The sequence below is a fragment of the Hippoglossus hippoglossus genome, chromosome 10 (assembly GCF_009819705.1).
Source record: "Hippoglossus hippoglossus isolate fHipHip1 chromosome 10, fHipHip1.pri, whole genome shotgun sequence".
NCBI lineage: Eukaryota > Metazoa > Chordata > Actinopteri > Pleuronectiformes > Pleuronectidae > Hippoglossus > Hippoglossus hippoglossus.
The window spans coordinates 19,432,212-19,455,213 of NC_047160.1; the positions used below are offsets into that span (position 1 = coordinate 19,432,212).

Genomic DNA, 23,002 nt, shown 5'->3' on the forward strand with positions numbered 1-23,002 from the left:
TCACAAATGTATGTATATATATTTTTTTATTTTCCTGTTATTGCAGCTAACAGCAGTAAGTGTTAAATGCCTCTTTGTCTTTGTGTCAGTGCTACAGCATGAGGTCACAGCCAACTGGCTCCTCTCATGTGATCATTTACATGTAGAAGCCTTCATCAACACTACCACTAGCACTTCTGGAGGTCACACCATCCATCCATGCTGCTAATTGTGGGTTAATTGTCAATAAAAACCCACACAGGCAACACTGTTGTTTTGACACACAGTATATTAGCCCTATCGATGAAAGCTATAAAGGCATTTGTGAATACTCCATTTGCTGTGACATGCCTGACATATTACTGGTTTGATGCACTGGAAAGAGGTAATGAGGATATCAACATTAAACACGTGGTAATGTGCGAGTGTGTTCACATCAGATAACATTAAAGCCCATGTACCAAGTCAGTTGTGTTTCTCTGTGCCGTAAAGATACATGGAACAACCAGATTAGATGCAGAGATGAAGCAGTGAAGCCATATGTCAGGTCTTGCTTTGCCCGTGATTGCCTTCAACCTAGCGAGTGACATAGGAGCAGACCATTGATTGGTTCAATCGGTGTACCATTCACTTATCGCCCGGGTATATTTATTGACCCAGTCAGAGACGGAGGGTTATGGCTCACCATGTAAAACAAGGATATTACCAGTTAGGTTCATGCAAAGTTCATACATTGCTTCTTTATGCCAGTTTTGGATAGTCTCACGATGTGGAGAAAGAGTCAATAGTTCCTACCAATTAAGACTTTAGAGATAGTTCAGAATTATTTTTAATCCAATAAAATTATCAATGTCTCCTGAATATAAAATTAGCAGTTTTTTCACAAATGCTTGAATGGAGAGACGGGGGTTACAAGCCTCTCAGCACATGTCATCAGCAAAGAAGATCCTCTGAAAGCTAAAAATTCAACAGTGTTTTGACAATTCTGTCTCGGCCTTGACTGGCAGAGAATGCCAGCCAATGCCAATTTGAAATGCGACAAGGAAAAACAAAGCCTGTCAGAATGAGTTGGAGAGACGTCTACTGAGAGCCACATGTGGTGAGAAACAGAGTCGTGGGGGAGAGAGGGAAGGGTGGGGGCAGGGGAGCGAGAGACAGAAAAACTGTTCCTGCTCGACATGACTCTGTCCCTAAGACACACGTCACGCTGCTCCCCCCACAGTGGGTGACTCTGACAGGATCTGCGCAGCGCTTCCACCCTCTGTGTGATTGATGAGCCTCATTTTGCCAATTAATGGAGAATCCCCTGTTGACTACCATCAGATTGCCGTTTGTAACTGTTAGTGTTTCTGACTGTCACAAATTCATTTTAATTAGAGATCTCTTTCTCCTCTGACTTTTCCATTGTGCCTGAAATTTTGCAGAGGCGAGTGCACAGTGACATGCTGGGGAAATGACCCACTGTGTTATTTACTCCTTTAATTTGTTCACAAAGTGCACGGCTTAAGCTGCTGAAGGCCACATCTCAGAGTCGACCTCAGTGTCGACCATATACCGTATCTTATAATCAATTAGCAAACGTGAGGCAATTAGTGCTCTTTATTTGCATAATGAAGCGGCTAATTGCTCCAAAGCGAGCAAATACAGTCAATAGGTTCGGATAATGGTTTTTGTAGGACTATGAAAATGAAGCTGCGGAGGTGTTCCGTCATACAGACACTAGATCCCTGGCTCCTGTCAAGGGAGGGCAAGGGTAGGCACTGTGGAGCGAAGTAAGAAATCAACAGAGAGCCCAGTAACAAACAGCAGAACAACATCCTGCTCCCACGACGGCATTAGCAAGAAAGGGATAACATTACCGCGAGGAAAAGGAGAGAAAGTGTTTGGGCATTAGTTTGATTTACATTTTAGAAAGGCTTTCAACTGGCATACACAGCAACTTCAGCTAATGATACTGAGGCCTTTTCATCAAGGAGCTTTCCCCAGCCTCTTGGGCACTGCCCCATAGCACTTATTTGCAATAAGGCACAACAAATGGTGCTGCTATACTGGGCTGCTCAGGAATAAATGTCAGCCATTTTATAAATGTCAGCCCTGTACACCATCTACCAGCATTAAATACATTTCGCCCAACTCATATTACAATTAACTACTACAATAGAAGCTGTAATATTGTTAGTAGTTATTACAAAACTTGCTTAAAGGGATAATGCAGGGCGCTTCAAGGACATGGAAAAAGCATCATATGTAGTATCATAGATTTATTTAGTTAACATGAATTCCATGTGTTAAGGCAGACATCTCCCATGGATTCATACACTGAATAAAAACACAGTAAACCCTCGGTGCCTCATATTTACGAGACAAATAACTCTAGTCACGTTTGCCTTCCACTTGCATTTGATAGAATAATTTGCCAACAATGGGCCTGCCATTCAACTGAGTCTCAGGGATTTCATTAAAACATCAAATGAAAGTGAAATCATGAGCCATGACGGTGGAGAGTGGGGATGGCTAAGCAGAGAAGCGTGGCTGGTGTCTACTGCAGGATTAGAGCTCAGCAACAAGTGCTCAAGGGGGGCTTTGCATCAAACCCAGGAGCCCATGACAAATGAGGGCGGCTGGGCCTCTGTCTATTACCCTGCACTAAGCCCAAGCCTTTTGGGGACGTAATGAGGTGCAGATTGGTGGTGCCGCTGCCACTGGGTCCTTAGCCTGACTTTCTGCGGAGCAGAACGAATCAGCAGAGACCCGGGCCAATGGGGGTAAAGCAATACAGCGGCTGAGCAACACCAGGAAACATGGCGATAAAACAGATTAACTATTATTTTCTATTCAGGACACTGCAGATTGCTAAATACATTGACTCTATATGTGTGTACTTAACCATGTATAATGTATATTAAACGTACACAGGAAGCCGGGGGATGTATACAATCGGTGTGTAAGGGAGCAGTTAAATTGCAAGGCAGCATGCTTGAATCCCAATAGGACGTTGCAGATCCCGAAGGATGTATGCCGTATACTGCCAAGGATTCGCTCCCAGGACTGGCAGGGCATGGAGGCTTTATCAGTGGAATATGACAGTTGTTCACTCAGGAGCAAAGAGGCAGATCCAGTGTAATTCATGGGTGTACCTCCTGTACTCCAGCGTCACAACTCCTCCTGCTCCTGGGAGCGACAATCCGGGCGACTTGTCAGCAAGCTCGCTCTGATGGTTAATGGAGCTGCCGCATCAGGCCAAGTGTCACAGCCTAACAAGATACTGATTGGCAAACTTCTAGGGAATTCACTCATACTACCAGAGGGCACGGGGATTGTCTTCCGTCTGGCAGTGAACACAGACGATGGCAACATGATATTTTCTGCAGATACAAAGTAGTACATGTTTATTCTTTGAAATTTGTCACTTGTTTTTTTTGGGGGGGGCTTCATCAGATTTTAATATATGGCTGATGTGTGTCTAATTTGGTTCAAAGTTTGTTCTGGAAGCCAGAGCTGTCAGAGCCAGATCCAAAGATCTGCTCAGGCAGTTCTAGTTTGAATATTTCAAAAGTAGTGGGATTCTGTGCAGAACATTTTTTCTCACTGAAACTTATATGCCAATGTTATTTCACAAAATTAATTAAAGAGGTAAAATGATTAATGAATGAATCAATCTGCCACTAATTTAATAATCACATAATAATTGTGATGCATGTCAGGCGGCTGTTGTCCTCTATATCCGTAAGGTTCGCGGTTCGATCCCCGTCTGCCATCTGAATGATGTGTGGAAGAGAAAGTGCTGCACACAGATGCACTGTATGAATGTGTCTGTGAATGGGTGAATGCAAAAACTGTACTGTAAAGCACTTTGGTCATCAAGACCAGAAGAGCGCGATATCAAAACAGACCATTAAGGTAATTTAGTAAAGAAAAGGACAAACAAGTATTTATCATCTTAAATGTAAAGATTTGCTTAAGTTTAGTCGAATTACATTTGATACAACAAACAAGACTGTTGGGCCAACACAGAAAAACAATTAAACAAAGTTTAGTGTTTATACAGTAGAACAGAAAAGTATGCGCTCTCTCTGACTCTTGCAGAGAATATCAAGATTAGTGCTATATAATATAACAGCCGACAGTGTAGGTGCAATAGGTTACACAAAGGGTCTACACTGTATGGATATCAGTCATATGGTTTAAAAGTCAAAATTAATTGACTCCCTGTGCAACAATGCCAAGTCGTGCTCTTTTTTTATATATACATTTTTCCTTTTATTTCATATACTTATTATTAGAGCAGCATGATATATTTCTAGTAAATGTTTATTCACATACATATCAAAATATTCATTAAATCCTATATCTCCTCTGACATTAAGCATATAACATGATCAATTAGTATTGGTTGTTGTGATTGCATTTTAACGTTGCTTTATCCAACATAGACGATCACATTGAGGTCAAAGATACAGATAAAGAGCTCAGGCAGTGTCTGTTTTAAACATGTCTTGTACTTATTTACACCAATTTCCACTGAATTTCTGAATAATTAAAAAGCTCCATGGTTTATCTGTGCTTCAGTTAATTGGCCACACAGTTTACAGTGAATTTCATTAGTGGAAGAAAGCCGTTTTTTTGTGTGTGTGGCAAAGGGGGTGGGTGTTTGTGTGTTTTTGCTTTACAAATTAAAAGGAGCTAGCAAAGTGCCACCAGCATGTTTTAACCCAATTTCAATATACAAATATACCAAACATAAACATGATTCAGTAAATAATCTGAGTTTATTTTCATTCAGGCACATGCAGGTGTACTAAAGTGGAATAATTAAAGTGGAATAACACTTCCAGACAAAACACCAGTTTAATGGGGGATGTTTCTGCAGTTTAACCCGGCAGCCTGCTAAACAGAACAATGTTCGACTAACAACCATTTATTTGACCTTAAGTGCCGAGAGAGGAGGAGGAGGTGACACCTGTACACAAAGCTTGCCTGAAGACGACAGAGTCTTGTTCCCTGACAAGGACCATCCATAAGCAAATTGTAGTAAACCTCTTCCTTCAAAGAGAGAACTAAATCAGGCTGTAATCTCTGAGAACAACAGAAGGTGGTGCCTGTATTAATGTATCTGTCGATTTTTAAGTCACAAAGGTGGAAATGCACGCGGAACCTGGGGCAGAGAAAAAGTGTGTCTGGGCTGACGTTGTGTGGGAGGACACTGTTAGATGTGTGCGCTTTGTATGACTCCAGGGCTGCAGGCTTCCTCTGCACCATCATGTATCAATAGCCCCCTTTAAACAGCTATAGTTTTATTAGGAAAATCCATTATCATGCTCTGTGACTACCTCTACTGCTGGATTAATGCCAGAACACACCCCAGCCCCCACTGCCAAGTCCATGTTTGTACATTTCATACTGAATGACAATATTTCTGACGTGATTAGGATGTATTACTCCTTGAAGACCTGTTGTTTTATGTTGACGGGGAACTGTCAGAGAAACCGTGAATGTGAAAACTCAAGGAATACAACTTTTTACAGAAAAAAAAAAAAGTCTACTTGGGTCAGTATCCTAAAGACACATATCCACTGTTGAGGAATTTTTTTGTATTACACCAGTGGCAAGACGTAAGGAGACAATGTGATTTAGGAATGTGAACACCTACATGTAACATAGAGAGTGACAGCAATTCTAGCCATTCATGGATGTGCTGTTAGAATGGGGGACGCAGGGTGAGGAAGATATACTGGGATGTTGTGGGAGACATCTTCAGACTTGGGGGTGATGGTTGCTCATGTTACTCTGTTAGCGTTGTTACATTCTTCCACCTTCTGGTCTCCTTGATGCATCAAGTCTACATTAAAATCTTCTGCATAAGACATCAGCTGCTGCCTGAGTTCTCCTTTCACCAGCTACGTGGACGTTTCACTGGGAAAACTCAATGACAACAGTAACAGTGCTTTGCACACACAGACATGCAGACCCACAGACACAAACAAAATAAGTCTTTAACAGATGACTGGAAAAACTGTTAGCATCCCACAAATCACTGTGATTTCCTCTTTTCTGACATCTGGTACAAAATTCCAGTCAGTATCACTGATTGTTACCACGGAAACAGTACTCTAGGGCTTTAGCTTGATCGTACAGGGTGACTATTATTTTAAGCTTGAAATTAGTCAGGTTTATATTTTTGCAAAACCATCTTCCTCACATTACGCTGCTCTCAGAGGAAAAATTTGGAAAGATTAAGAGTGATGCACTCTGACTCCAGCCTTCTGGGAAATAAAAGATTAAGCTAAATATCACTGGGTTGGGATAAGGCGCTGAGTACAGCGGGGGGGGGGGGGGAGATGTATTGGACATGTCCAGGCATCCATCAAGGCTCAGTCCAGCCTCTCACCATGACGATCGAGCCACCTCACTATCATTAATATTCCAGTATGCAGAGTCCCGCTCTGAGCCTGCAGCTCTACTCTATCATATCCAGCAGCAACAGGAAGTGTGTGTGTGTGTGATAGCTACAGCCTCTCTAGTGAAATAGGGCTCTCTGGGGGCTTGTGCCTCAACTCTACAGCCTTTGTGGGCTCCCATTACTTCTGACAGATAGAGATCACTAAACTGCTGAACAAACACCCCATTCAGTCATTTGCATACATTACAGTAATGGAAGGAGAAAAATGTATCAATAAAACCAAATAAAGTGTTTCCACTAAGCTCCGCTCCTCTTTCTCTCTTTCTTGAATCCTTCCTTCCTTAATTTTTTCTACTCTGTCCTTTCTTCATTCCATATTTCTTCTCTTTTCTCTGCTGCCCATTTCTTTCAGAATTTCCTAACTGCTATGTGGTGAATTTCTTCTCGTACAATATTTATCATATTGGACTGATTCCCTCCGAAAGGCTACGCACATCAGATGACCACTAAAGATGACAGGTTATTAAAAAACTATTTGCTGTGAAAACGTGTCCTTTGAATGGGTAAAAAAAACCTGAAATGTCTGAAGCCCGAGCAGATTAGGAACACTAATCATGCATGGTGCAAAACAACAAAACATAATTTATTGTTGAAGTTTTAATTAAAACTGTGCTGCTTTGGGGCACATATTACATTGAAAATACCTTGCAGTGACCATGGCCTTCTGAATTAATCTTAAGAAAAGGCTGACAACAGTCACAGGGAAACAGAGGCACAGGTACACACATTGCACTGTAAATTACCCCCCCCCGTAACACACAGACGCACATACACACAGACTGACTCATTTATCACCCTGCTCAACAGCCAAGACAACAGAGCTTCACTTAACTTTTTCAGGGTTGCTCAAGCATCAAATGCACGAGTTTTAGCTGTTGTTGTTCTTCCATCTGTCATGCTTCAAGGAACCAACATCCTTTTTCTAATCCCAGGGAAAAGTTTAAGAAGGTATGTTTGCCTTGACTCTGCTATCTTATGTGTACCAGAGGAAATGTCAACCCGAAATATACAGCACTGTATTTCACACTGTTCTTGTTCCAACACTTAGCCGCGCAACACAGATTGCGGCGCTACCTAAGCTCATTGCAAACACTGCTCCTAAGAACCTCGGCAAATCAAGCACAGCCTCTGCTTTTTTATCTCTTTATCTCTCTGTTTGAATGAGGTTTGATTCAAATCACCGTGCACGCTACCACAAAAACAGCCTCAATGTCTCAGGACGTTTAGAGTGGCGGGAAAAATCGCTGTGACAGACATCAGAGAAGTGGGTTCCATTGAAAAATGCATGTATACACACACAGGTCCTACTGTAACAGACCGACAGGTACACTAAAGGCAACATGTGATTCCGTAACACTAGTGTCCTATTAATATGTACTGTAGCAGGAAGATTGACACAAAACACCTGTGTCCTAGATAACTTAGAGCTTAGAGATCCAATACAAAAATATCTGCACCAAATGTCTCCTTGTAGAAATAAAGCTTTCCTGTCAACCTGTTATTGTGATTGCATTATAATTAATTATGCCACTTTATTTTACACAGGAGATGAAAAGCAGTTCCAACACTCCAGGGAGCTAACTGAGAGAACTAACGGCCGTGCACTCTTCATAACTTGGCTCCTTTCCGTGTCTCCACCCCAAATAATAAAGGAGGGAAATTATAGTTAAAATAAGACTTTCTGTGTAACTATGGTAATTCTGTGATTTACAAAAAAACAAGAGGAAAGAAAACTGCAACATTATCCATTAAGAAACACTCCAAGATGAAACCCAACACAGGTGGAGAATGAAATATATGTGATGGCAGTGCTTTCCTGCTGGTTCCTGCTTTAAATAAAGCAAAGGCAAAAATAGATCCTATTAAATCCTACTAAACAATGCTCTAGACACCACAACGTAATCAGGTGAGATGGGACAAAGGGAGATTGGAGGAAGTGGGATGTTTCGGGTCATGGTCAGCCAACTTCTTTCTGCCACTCTCTGGGGGGGGAACTCCAGACAGTGAGGAAGAGCCATGTTGCAGTATATCTACACTTCTCCATTTCCTCTCACTCTAGTTCTCAAAGGACCTTGAGAATCAATACTGACATTGGATGGAGCAGTTTTCTAGTCGGCCTGCTCTGCCTTCCAGCTGTCACCAGGGAGGTCCTTGCCTCGTTTTTTTTAATTACACAAATTCAAGAGCTCTTCTTCGACGGGGAGCAGATTGTAAATGTGTGAGGAGGCTACAATGCTTACACAACCCAATGTGCAAAGTCAACCTCAAAAGATATAAGACAAAAGGATGCAGAAATCAGGTTAAATGCTGTCTTGCATATGGGCATATGGAAACACCTACTCACTTGTTAAACATAAACATAAAGGTACTTTGTTTCTTAATAATGCTCGAAACAAAGATAGTGTACTGCTGATTTCTTTACTGTTTTCTACTCATGAAAGGCACCATAGCCTCAGGGTATTGACAAGACTTGATTTCCACCATTGGTCAAACCCACACTGTGAGGACCTTTCCTCTCAGAAAGGGCATTGAAGACAGTGCAGAGACATGGCTAATTCAATTTGGGAGCAGATATGCTTGGGTTTAAGTGAAACACTCTGTTATCGAAACAGTAGATGTGCCACGAGAGAAGATAGTGCACGTACGGTTGTGTGGAGAGGCTCGTGGCCAGTCAGGAGATGAAATCAGGGATAGGCGATAAGTTGGTTTGAGGGGCTAGAGCCCCTATTAGAGTCCCCCAGGGGACAGGCAGCGGTGGCAGAGTGCAGCAAAAATAGCCACAGGCATGATTTCACTCTTGGGACGCAGGGAGGAGTGAAGAGGGACATCAGATCAACATCTCACAGAAAAGCAGCCAGATGCATTTCCCAAGTTCCCTTGGGTCCCACCTATCACACCAAGTGACTTAAACTGCTTTCCCACTGCCAGGGAGAATACAAACAGCACGCACCTTTGCCACTGCTGGTGGACAATTGGTACACACAATGTCCTGATATGTGAGAACACATTCAGTGTGTTTCAAAAAAGTACAAACCTATGTGATGTGTGAAAATAACCACATCAAAAAGGATATCGACAGTTTTTCCACAAACTTATCTTGCTGGTCATCTTTTTTGGGGAAGTTCTCGATGTCGTTCTCCAGCCTCTGAATTTGACGCTCCATGGTCGTCAAGCTGCTTTTCAAGATCTCAGCGGACACTGTAGAAAAAAAAGCAATAAAGAAGATACACAATGAATCGATTAGTGACAATAATCTGACTCATGCTGGGTTTATAAAAGGGTTCATTAACGGCACATGATGAAAACAACACGGATCCCTGAGAACTTTGTTAAAGTTCAAAGAAAACTCCATGTGAATGATTTAGACCACGTATGTAGTGACACACTGACTCCTGCATTATCCATTTGTGTGTGGCCTAGAAAGCAAGAGCACGTGGATGCGCGTGTGTACAGTGTGTGTCTGCGGTGGCTCATTAATCAGTCTGTAATCACTGTATGCAGAGTTGCTGTGGAATCCACAGTATTCAGATTAGCCCTTTCAAGTGGAGACTTCAAACAGCGAGCAGCATCTTAAGGGATCAGACTGGACAGGAGCATAGATCCAGTACCATGTTTAGGTTGCTGTTAAGACTTTAGTCGTATTGACACAAACCCAAACACACATACGCAGTACAAACATTCGAGTGAAGTGAATAGATAAGTAAAGAGGAAAATGAATTAAAGTCATATGCAGTCATTAAACCACATGCCTCGATTCTAGAAGAGCCTTCATATTATGAGTATTTGAATTGCAGTCAAACAGTGTATTTAGTTTCAAAGGCTTTGTCAGTTCTCTGCAATATTGACAAGCAATTGACTGAAAGTGTGTCTGCTTTTACTGCAGTATACAATTTATTTTCAGTTTTAATTGCTTTTTAATAATATTTTTCAACTAAAGCCCTTGGCCTTTGAGGCCCAAAACTAAAAATTTAAACAAAAGATAACTACAGGATGAACACAAATTGCTCGACTGAGGGCAGACTGCTGCCAAAGCCTAATAAACACCTTTTGTAACCCCCATTATGTTCAAGCCGATATTCTATTGGAATGTTAATTATAGTGGAACCAGAATTTGGGCCGGGCTCCGAAAACTATTTCAAACCCAAATGACTTGGTAAAGCCAGGTGAAAAGTCGTGGGGTCGTCAAATCAAATAGTTTATTTATAATCTCTTTGAGAGTTTGATTTGAAACCGTCAATGCAGGTTGTACAGGTGCACACATGAACAACCTTTTTGGCAGAAGATAAAAATGCCCTGATGCATGAATGATGAAATCCATGGATGAGTGATAGTTGAGCGAAAGATGAGTGACCTTGTGTTGACATGCATTTTAAATTGTGTCAATGAAACTGCAAGTGACATATGAGAGAATGAATGATGAATGTCCAAACCATCACCAGCGACCTGTTCATCCTACTTTGCAGCTTGTCATTTAGATTTGCATAGAACTCAAATCAATAACCAAAAATAGGTATTGATTGGAACAGCTCTGTCATTATTTATCACACACTACCCCCACATGCAAGGTTAGTCCCTTCACCAGACAGTAATTGAATGTGCTGAGGGAGTGACGAGTGGGGTAATGGACAGGATGTCAAGCGATGTGGCCTCAGCGACATAAGGGTCAACCTTGTCTTGCTTTACATCAATTCCATAACTTGGATTTGCTCTTTTTTTCTCATTTTCCGAAAAGACGACTGGATGGCAAGACGGTGCATCACACAACCAGGACACTGAACCAACACTCAACCCAGACACAAAGACATCTAGAGTGAACACACACACACACACACACACACACACACACACACACACACACACACACACACACACACACACACACACACACACACACACACACACACACACACACACACACACACACAGCTGTGATCAGTCGAGAAGCAATACAACAAGACTTAGGGGTGAGGTCACTGTCATTATTAGACTTGGTAGCTGGCTGGCTGGATGGATCCAGTGACTGGCAGCTTCACAATTCCTCCGCCGCAATTCTCACAGAACTGACTCCTGGGGATGAAAACCACACTATCACATAGCCTGTTTCTCCACTGATAGGACCTCAGAGATCCACATGCTCGCGTCGCAACGCTCTCAGCCCGGCTAATGGTGAAAAAGGAAAATGAACAGCATGGGAGGTAGGCAGTCGGTTGCAAGAGAAGCGACAATTAAATTCACACAAATGTATTGGGGCACGGGAAGGCCGTTGTCATTCATTGTGGATTAGGTTTGCCGCTTGTGGCACGAGCGATAGTATTGGGTAATTATTTGGCTCTAACATTGATCGTAGTATCCACGGTAGCCAAGAATCGGTGACTCCAGCTAACTGTGATAGTGTTTCAGGGGAGCCATTTACAGGATCAGAGTGAAGCCATGGGGCCACAACACAGACTATTGTTTACAAGGGAATTACTTATCCTTGAGACAAACTGGCACACATATCTGTGGCTGTTTTCTGCTCTAGAGGCACGTTTATGCTTTTTAGAAACACATATACATTAATATCCCCACCCTTCTTTGCTCTAATAATATAGTGTGTACAGAAGCTAGCATGGATTCTTTGGGGATTTCATTAGTGAGATTACCACTAAATTAGTGCTGCTATTTTTAGGGGACAAAACATGGCAACACTGGCATCTTCTGAATACACAATTTCCAGTGGATCCGAGGAGAGAAAGAGGAGAGAGAGAGGGATCAAAGAGTATAAATCCATTTTCCAAGACAGATCATTTCTGAAATGTGTCAAATTGTCCTAATCAATGCTGTTAGAAAGGAGTTTTTTTTAATCGACACAAATAAAATATCTTCAGTCAGACATATCTACTCTTTTAACTGTTTCTTTTTCAATTTCTTTATGTTTTCTACCGCCTGCCTATTTGACTATGGACTTGGAAATAACTGCAAAGGTTGAGTGATGCATTGGGGACACCAACGTGTACAACAAAGACAAAAGTTATTTGAAAGACAAGAGGTTAACTTGAGTTAATAACACAAACAGCATGAAAAAAAAAAAAAATCCTCTGTGGTCAACCTCCCTCAGTTATTGATATGAGCTCTGCAAAACTGTCTATTGAAGCATCACTCATTCCCATGGAACAAAAGACAAAACAGAAAGTATTTAATTAAGCTTTGCCCCGCTTCTTTCAAATAAACTGCCAGAGAAAAATACTGTGCAGCTCACAATACCAAATCAACCGCTATAATGTGAAGATGTCAACTTTATATTCAGTCATTTGCAGAAGGGGGTAATTTCCATTTTGATTTATAGACAAATAATACCAATCTTTCATCCAGTGCTCTTGCAGTGCCGCCAAAGGTTACAAAGGAAATGGAGATTTATTTTCAACGTAGCTGCCAACGTGGCATAAAAGATCAAGTTTTAAATAATCTACACACTTGTGAAAACAAAGACAAATGCAACATAAAACCAGACAAGGTCGTTCATAAGTGCATTCATCACCTTATATGAGTAAGAGTATGACAAGCTGACGAAATGGATCAACACAGACAGTAGAAATATGTCTGTTATATACGTCAGAAACATGGTCCAGATGATAGGTTGTTTTTAATGCATTAATACAAATGTTGATAATTATGATGAATTAACAGACTAAACTTGGTGGTGGATCACCTCAAATGTTAAATTGGGCTGTTTACATTTATCAATCACGGGTGACCTAGAATTATAACTGGAAATTGAGGCTATATTGACAATGTTCAGTTCAACGTGGATAAGGAGGAGTTTTTGAAAACCAAAGCTCTTTCACAACTAAAGTTTTGTATCAAACCATGAGCCATAAAAAATAAAATAATAATAACATGTAATTACCCAAATGTGAAGCAGCAATGGGATCAAGGGAGTTGTTGTCTCCAGCACCATTGCTGATGAACATCTATCTGACTCATGTTCATGGATAAGGTAATGTGTAAAAAAAGCAAAGTTCAATTAATAATCATGATCTATTATGAGTAACCAAAACAAAAAAAAACAGCCGACTGGCTCACTAGCTAGTGCTGTATTTTTCCTTCATTATATGTTGTTTGTCCAGGAAGTTAAATCAGAGATGAACAAAATCACAGATAACGAGGATAAAATGCAATTAAAAGACGACCAAAATGAGACGTCCCTTAATTATAAACAAATAATCTAACATAGGTGGAGTCACTTTAATGAGAAATTGTTTCATACTATATCTTTAAATTGAGAAATGTCACTATCAGTAGAAGAAATAAACCTACTCCAGCTTGTTATCTCTTCTCAGACCTCGTCACAGCCTCTTTTCATATACAGCACAGTGAAGAGAGGACGACCTTGAAGGGACTCTACACATGACATGTTATACATAATGTCAGCTGGGGGACATATTCATCACATCATGGTAAAATAGGCTATTGATCAAAAAGATGGTACCAAGACAATGATTCATCTAATGTCCGTTTAAGAACATTTGGTACAAATATAATTAATTTTAAATATCCCCACACCTAGTTTGATATGACACATATTCATACTATATATAAAAAAACATGCTCTAGCTTTTTTTTTCGATTTGCCATTGGTGGCACCTGAAAGTGAATAGGAGATGAAGTCAGAGGCAGACTAGTGTACAGCAGAGGAACGAGACAAGAGGATAAATACAACTCTGTGTTCCCCTTTCAGTAGGAATCAAAGCGGCTTCATTCTGCAGGAGTGAAAGTGATATTGTTGCTGTTACAAAGCAGCCACAAGGTTCCTTCTGATTACCTCAGCACATGATGTTAAAAACAGCAGGTAGGAGAGAGTGGCAAATGAGGATATTTAATGGGCAGCAGAAAACAAAGGGATGGAGGAAACCTTTATTCTGTATTAACTAAACCTCGTGGCATGGGTTTCGGTTTTCCGGGCAGGACTTCTATCATCTTGTTCTAATTTTCATAGCAGTGCTTTGTAAGGGAAAAGTTACTTATATATTTTTTTTATGAATGATTAAATGGACCAGCTATATTGTGTTATAAATCATCACACACATATGGAAGTAATAAGAGAATTACTTCAGACTAGAAAATAGACAATGTCATTGGTAGACAATGCAATTAATTTCACTCAACACAGATTCACACTAAGCATAAACCATCACAATTGCATATCCCATCAATGTTGTGCTAATTGCATGCACATAAAAGGGTAAATCCTTTTTACTTGTGCTCTATTTCCCTTTTTTAATTTGCATTTTCCGTAAGCCCTCTATAACAGAAGTGTTATCATAATGAAGGATTTGTTCTGTGATTATAACCGATGCCCCCCCCCCCCTCCCCACCAAAGAGCAAAACCTTAGGTTTAAAATCTGCATGTGCATAGTGCAGCAATCATGACACACTTGAGTGTGTTTAATAAATCAAGATGTAATTAATATTACAGATGAAATTATTCCCTAATATGATGAAACGCGAAATTAAAAATAAAAATGTATTTATAATTAGTGCAGCACAGATAGAAAGGTTGAGAGACAATTGAATATGTCATTTTATGTTACATCATTTTATACCACTGTAGGACACAAACATGACACACAGCACATTAAAGGTACTATTATATTAATTACTGTCACTATAGCACACTGCATTATAGCATATGTATAATGCAGAGTACAGTGCTATACAGTATTAATTAAAGATCCTTCACATCCAATACTGGCATCTATTTAAAAAATAACTGTGTGGGGAAAAAAGGCTCTATCTTGCAACAATATTTAAAAAACTGCAAGAAATCTAATGGAACGGAGTGGAGCTCATGAGCATTAACCCAAGAAGAATAAAACATGACGTGAAGAACACATAATTTCCAAATTACAACATTTGAATGGGAGTATGGGTCGGAGCCAAAGAGCAGAAAGTGCAGCCAGTCACCGAAAAAACCACACTTTACCGCACCTCACACTCTGGAAGGAGGCCTTGTTTACAATGAGGGTCATGTCTGTGAGACTTTATTGCTTTTGGCAGCCATCGGAGCTACAGCCCGGTGCCAGATCTCTGGAGGAATTACAAATGGAGTCAATTACAATATATTTTGATGCATGGGAAAGTTTAGACATTGACCCGGGGTGATGACAATTCCCCAGGAAGTGCTGAGGAAATCAGTCAGGCTGATGTGCCAGTGCTGTTTATGAGTCTCGGCAATAAAAAGCATAAGAAACTCACGGGGACGCAGCGGTTTACCTCCTCCCTCGCACCTAAATACTTGTCATGCACTTATTTTAAGATGGTTGTTTCTCTTCTATCAATACATATTTGTTTTGTGTTTCCGATGTCACACGACCTGCAGGAAGGTATGAGACGGTAGTAAACAGCTGGGTGGTTGGAGAACATTCAGTGCACGAGAGACGCCAACAGGAGATGAGTGAGCGTAGCCTGAGGAGCCAAATGTGTGTTGTCCATTTTCATACATGTCTGGGCACGCCCACACGCCCGCCTGCCCGCCCGCACACACACACGCACACACAGACACACAGAGACACACACACACACACACACACACACACACACACACACACACACACACACACACACACACACACACACACACACACACACACACACACACACAGAGCTGCTAGCCTGGATGTTGAAATGAGTGAGCTGTCTGGTAAAATAGATGACGAGCTGGAGGATATTTCTAAATAAAAGCTCAGCTCGAAATAGACTATTAAGGCAAGTGAACAGAAACATAGTGTCAGGTATCCTTGTCAAATCCACACGTTAGTACAACAAGCTAATTGATTATTTAGAGTTTGCTCTTTGGTGCATGAACAACACATTTGTCATATTCTATCTTGGTGGTGCAGTTTCATTTTGCAGCTGAACACCTCTCACCTCACCCTCCCCTGAAAGAAAACCTGTGGAAGCCTTCAGTTGCCATAAAAACTCAAAAGGTGTTTAGTTTGTCCAGTCTGGGACTGTAAAAAACATGCCGGCCTCCGTAGAGAGGACCTACTCATGATGTAAATATAAAGTATTTAAATATAAAGGGCCCATTCAAGGGTAAAGAAAACAACAATTTACAATTTAGATGATTAAACACTAATGAAAACATCACTAGGGATATTTTATATTCATTTTCTGCCAATAGATCCCTTTCACCTAAATCTTACACACTGGACCTTTAATTACCACAATATTGCAGACAGCACCTTAACTGACAAAGTAGATGGAACATGGATATCAATATCACCTTACAGCTAAATATTAGTGTTAGTTACAACAAGGGGCTCCTGGGAGCAGGGGAAGGAGATGACTTGTGTGAGCGTGGTGGAGAGAAGAGATGCTCAGTGATGGGGGTGCGCTGATCATAATAGCCTGCAGAGGTTGACTCATCCCTATAACCTCATTCACAACTTCAAAGTTGTTCCTTATCGCATAACTGTGGCTATTTCCCCCGACACCTCCGAGGGACACACTTCACTTGACATTTCTGGGTTCAGGAGACCCAAAACTTTACTCCATGTTTTTTCGACTGGCCTGAGAACTGTAAAATGCAATGGCCAAGAAATGGAGCAATGATAGAGAACTAAGTATGTTGATGTGAAAACAGAAGGCTTGCAGTATCTGTATCTGTATCTTTATTTCTCACTATAAAGCACCAACTAAATGAAGCTAAACGCAGAATCCAAAGCTTTGACTTATTAACAATAGGTGAAACAATGTGAATTAATATGCAGCATTAACACACGCACACACACACCTAAGTTGTTACACAGAGTGATTCTGTGATATATTACGTATTAAATATTGTACAAGGCCAATTTAATCTGATACATCCCATTTCAAACATATGTACGTGTTATCTCCGTGAATTTAACGTCTTAGATCTTAACATACCTGTGTCAAACGCCGTCTGGATTCTATAATCATCGGCAAACACAAGATGGTTGAATAAACATTGTGCACTTAATCTCTTGAAGGCGAGATCAAAATAAATACTCTTGTAAAACACAACAAATAAAACCATATGGTGGATTCTCATTAAGGCCACAATACAACAAACTCATATATGGTTTCTGTTAAGTTAAGTGAGGACTGGGTTTGCTTTACAGGAAAAAAGATACAAATCTTTTCCATTCAAGATTGAGAAAAGTACCACAATCCTCTGTGAAACACAATTTTGTAAAATTAAAATATTACACATTTAAAATTACACGTTTTATTTCTAACAATCTGAATAATACAAATGTAATTTTCTGAAGATGTTCCACTCTGCGCTTGAACTTTGTTAACCAGCAACTAGCTAATTTTAAAGTTTGCTGCTGGGATGATTATGGCCTGAGGATTTGTCAAATAACAGAGTTGCCCACTACAGCTGACGAACAGGGCCGATTAGATGCTTTTATTTTTGAGCAAGAAAATAAAAAAACATAACTGTTGCAAAACAGATTCAATCAGGTTTGTAGCAGCCAACATGTGAGAGCATGTTCATTTAAATAGCATGGACAATTCATTGTTGAAGATTTCTAGTAATTGTATAAGACAAATTATTCATACATAAAATGTACACAAACAAACGCATGTTTAATGATGATCAATTTCCCTTGAAATATTTTAACATGAAATTGATTTATATATTCTCTTATCATTAGGGGGATTTGAAACTTAGGCCCTTGTGATGTACAGAATTCTATTGATCTCACACTTGAGTATCTGGAACATTTTAAGAGGGTAAAAATGTGATTTATACAGAAACATTTTTTTCAATCACAAGCAATTAATAGAATAATAATTGTGATAGAAATATTTAGTTGAATTTCTCTACAGAATTAAATGAGTGGCTTGAACTTGAAGTGGTTTCTTTGGGAGCCGACTCAATATGATACCTCAGCTCTAAGGAAATAATACAGCTCAATATCTACACCTCATCCCCGACCCAATCTTACATGATTGGCTTAAAATTCATTTTTTTTATATTGTAGTTACTGCTATTTTAACCTTTACTAACTCTAATATTTTAAATTATAGCTTTTTATCTCATGATTAAAAAAAAGCATCAAGGTCAACAGGCTGGGACTAAGTGAGGAAGAGTCTTGAGAAGTCTTCATCCCCTTTGCTTCTTTTTTGCTGATATATATTCGCTTCCTATCATCTTGGTTAGTTTTTCCTCGGGTTCCCTCGTCCTGTATCTCAGTCACTCGCTCTTTGTTCTCTTCTTTTCTCACATGCTCCCTTTCCCCTTCTGTCATTTGGCTCTCTGCTGTGTTCCCATTTGTAGCTCAAGAGCTCCCTCTGCGACAGATAATGTTGCCAGACAGAGGGAACTCTTAACATGTGCACACAATATTACCAAAGTAAATTTATTCAGCCTTCATTTCAAACAGACAACTTTTCCTCCGGTGGTGTGATCGTTCCAAAAATACAAAAAACTTTAAACACAAAGAGGTTGTTTTAGAATTTCTTATGATTTCTGTAACAAGGATTCAATAACAATATGAAATATGGTTTAAATAAATGAATCATGTCTTAAGTGAATTACTTCACTATCTGAAATGAATGCTTTCTGATTTAAATAATGTAATTTAATCACAGCATTAAGGATTATAGATGCATATATTTAAAATGAATATGTGCACTACATGATGTGGTCCCCCTATTAATTATCACAATGCTGTGTGTGTAAAGTGGCAAAAATACTTCTCACCCTGCTCTTAATTAAGCTCTGAGGTCTTTTAAGAACATTGATTCATATATTAAGATTAGTTTTACCTCAACCTTGGAGGGAAACGTCATTGATCTCCTACAGTTAAATAATATTTTTTATACTTGTACCACTGCAAATATTTCCAATTTCCTAATGCTTAACTGTCTGCACATGTGTGGTGGTGCCTGACTCATGGGGAGAGTGTGGGGGCGGGTGATGACTCAAACTGTGTTTCGCTCCCTCCCTTCTTTCTGTTGATGAAGAAACATGGATATTTGTCCCTGCAATCACCACATACGATTTTTAGTGAAACCTGCATAGTGACATATTTCACACAAAGTGCATCGTTTGTCGTTGAAACACCCGAGTGAAATCTTTTCTTTCTGCCTATTTTTTGGGGAAAGGGATTTTGTTCCACTTCTGCTCTTTATGTTTGATGAATAAAACTGGTTTAATTTTGAATCATTAAAGAATGTCACGTAAGGGCATGTTGAGATTTAGACTTAGAGTTTTATTCGACACATAAAAAATACTAAGTAAAACTATTTTAATATACTTTTAAAGGGCCATTTCTGCACATAACATCCCTGTTAAGATCGGTTATGAGCTGATTTAATAAACATAATATAAAACATTTGATTTGTGAGCTTTAGATGTTTTTGAACACGTCTGCAAAGACATGCAAAAGCACAACATTTAGAATTATAAACTCATTAATTCAATTAAAAGCACTGCACTGCTGACATAATAAATACCAACATCAAGTTATTTCAAAGATAAAGTGTGTCATAACTGTATTGACAAAACTATGTTTAAGTGAAGTTTATCACTTGCTTGCATCTAAACTGAATTCCTGCTCCTTCTGCTGACAAATAAAACACACTTCCCAGGAGTCATTGTTTTAACTATGAGGAATGTCAAACCCTTAATCACTGCATTTGATTTCCACGATCTATCCATGGAGACAGCAATCCGTTACATTTCCCAAGTATCGCTCTGTGAACTCTAGCAATCATGACAATTGCTGCCATCGAAATTCCTGATTATTGACGAGGTTGAGATGGAAATTATTCAGTGGAAAGGAAAAGGCAGCCGGGCTCTTCTTGATTGGCTTTAAACTGAGCAGTCAGACTGAAGAGACATCTGTCAGATGGCAGGTCACATCCCCTTTAGAATATTGGTTTTATTTTACAGCACAGATGACTGGTGGTTCCCTAACAACAGAGGCAGAGCAGGGGATGGAAAGGTAACGGAATGCGTTAAACGGACTCACTGACTGGAAGATGTGGAACTGGGTACAAGGTATTTGGCAGCGGCAGCAGGAATGCATTTTGAATTATTTAGCTAAAGACACGGCCCTCAATCTAAATGCAGCAAAGTTATGCTCGAACTATGTCTAACCTTTGCAACTCATACATGTGCATTCAAACTGCCAAGAGAATTAGATCATAAATAAACTGCAAGATACCACAACAACCAGAACCTTGTTTTTGCAATTGGAAGCAATACTTCTCTTTAAAATATAACTAAGTTACATCACACCTTCATATTACATCATCAGGTGTGTTAGCCTCCGACACCTGCCACCAGACTACGTGTGGGAAAACGTGTCTTTGGTGTCAAAGGTCTAATTATTTATTTCTACGGTAACTAACCAGTATTATAATGATATTTCCTTCCTAGTGAGTGGTGCCTAATCCACAAATCTGACACACACTTTATATTACTGAAAATACACTCAGGTCATTTAGATTTGTTCTATTTTAGGGACATGAGAAAAAGATGTGATTGCTTAAAAGCATCCCGAAATAGTGTCTTAAATAATAATTATATAAGAGCAGGCAAGCAGTGGATACATATACTTGTTCCATACGTGTTGTAGCTTTGCTGTAACTGCCTAAATTAGGATTCCCTGTGTCCCTACATCACACTAATAAAGTAGATGCAGAAAGAATCATACCCGTTACACGATGGGAAAGGTCAGATCAATTCTCTCACCAACCATATCTGTCTTCATTTAGCTGCCGCCGTGTAAAGACTTCAGAGGACATAATATCTCTTAGAAAAATGTATATCTTTAAATAAGTGTACGATCATGTATTCATTTGTATAAAGTTTGTAAGCGAGGCTGTGTTTATGAATCTTTTATCTGGTTACTCGGCACGTCTTCTGTTTTCCATCCACATGAGAAAAGAAAACTCGGTGCGCACAATTGCTGAGCCATAAACACAGCCCCCTTCCACCTCAGGCAATCCTTAAACTCATCAGCGGTGTAATGAGACTTTCGAGCTGGGAGATGAATTAACTGGACGATTTTCTTCTTTTTATTCCCCCCATACAGAGAATCTGAGTACAGCATCAGGAGCAATCCAGGACTCTGATGTACGAGGCACGACAGAAAACACACACAAACATAGTTGAGAGAAGAAAGTGAGCAAATGGTTCACTCAGACAATATTAGCCAATCAGTCACGTGTACGAGTAAACATATTAGAAAACGCATAAATATTGAAAACAAGCCATCCACTGCAATTAAATGACTAAATATCAGAGCAAATATTTAAGCTTGATACTAAAAACTATTTGACTGAGGTGATTTTAGACTGTGTTGGTCATGCTACAGGCACTTTTTGTTGTCCTGTGTGTTTCTGCAAAAAGAGCTATATACCATATATCTATATATGCTATATATCATTACACCCTTAATAGCTTCTCACTGACAAGGAAGACGAAACAGGTGGTGTCTCCATATGAGCTGGAGACGACACATATCAGTCTAAACCTTCCCCGGGACAACAGAGAGGAGAAGGAATGACAAGAGCTGATGTACTCGGGGTAGTAGCAAATATAAACGTACGATTTTACTTAATTATTCATCCTAATCATAAAAGTTTCCCAAATTGTGACCAAATGTAGACAAGCTGTAGGAGACCTAACATACAAAGTTCACTATTTTACAGTAAATATACGCAGGTACAGACACCAAAGGTTAAACAACCATGTGTATCTCACCAATAACTTGCTTTAAACAGCACAGTTATTTCTGTCTGTGGAACGGGTTTGAAACAATAACTGACAAAGGAGCTCAGCATTTGTCGGTAACAACTAAAATGTCAGCATCTGATTTAGAGCGATGTGTTGCAACATACTGGAAGTTTTATTCCCTCTAAAAGAAGAGCAAACAATTGAACTTGCAGCATTTTGGTGAGTTACATTTTCCCCTCTGCACGATGTGCTGTTGTTTTTGATTGGCTGTAGATTCTATCCAAAAGCATCTAGAAATGTGTCCAGACCCATGTGTATATACATCACACACACACGCACACGCACACAGCCCCTGGTGTGGCCAGTTAAGAGTGAAGTGTTCGAGATGCCAAGTGCCGAGCCTGGCAAAAAAAACACATTAGGGAAGTAAAACTGCAAAAGACACACAGCGCTGGTGTGTTTGTGCTGTTATCTCGTAGCCCAAGGCGGCTTCATTGTGCGTTTCCATTTAGCTATTACTTAGGGGTAGCTTGCAGCCAATCAGCCAATTGTAATAACCAACAGCTTTGGGCTTTGCTGAAAGCTGTCACTGCCATGAATGTACTGTGCTACTCCATGAATGTAGGATGTAGGTCACCAAGAAAATAAAAAATTAACCTTTGTAGAGCACCAGGAGACTGTTTGCTAAACATATCCTGGAGGGAATTGTGAAAAAGAAATGTTTCAGTCACTCGAGATTGAGCTTTTCTGGAGGCTGCTTTTAGGTGGACTTACTTGGTTTCACACTGTGTCTTTATTATCTCATATTAAGCTTCTGACTGAGGGACATTATCAGTGAAATATTAGACTTTTCAAAAAGG

The 23,002-nt window shown here is 39.9% G+C and overlaps 1 protein-coding gene across 7 annotated transcripts in view; it reads right to left on the reverse strand.

The window, feature by feature from the left end:
- The window catches only part of diaph2 (diaphanous-related formin 2), a 337,820-nt gene that overhangs the window by 84,727 nt on the left and 230,091 nt on the right, over nucleotides 1–23,002 (reverse strand). For all 7 annotated transcript variants that reach the window (XM_034597177.1, XM_034597173.1, XM_034597175.1 and 4 more), the window contains one exon: nucleotides 9,513–9,637. In XM_034597177.1, coding sequence (XP_034453068.1) covers nucleotides 9,513–9,637 — 125 coding nt within the window. The remainder of the gene's footprint in view (nucleotides 1–9,512; nucleotides 9,638–23,002) is intronic.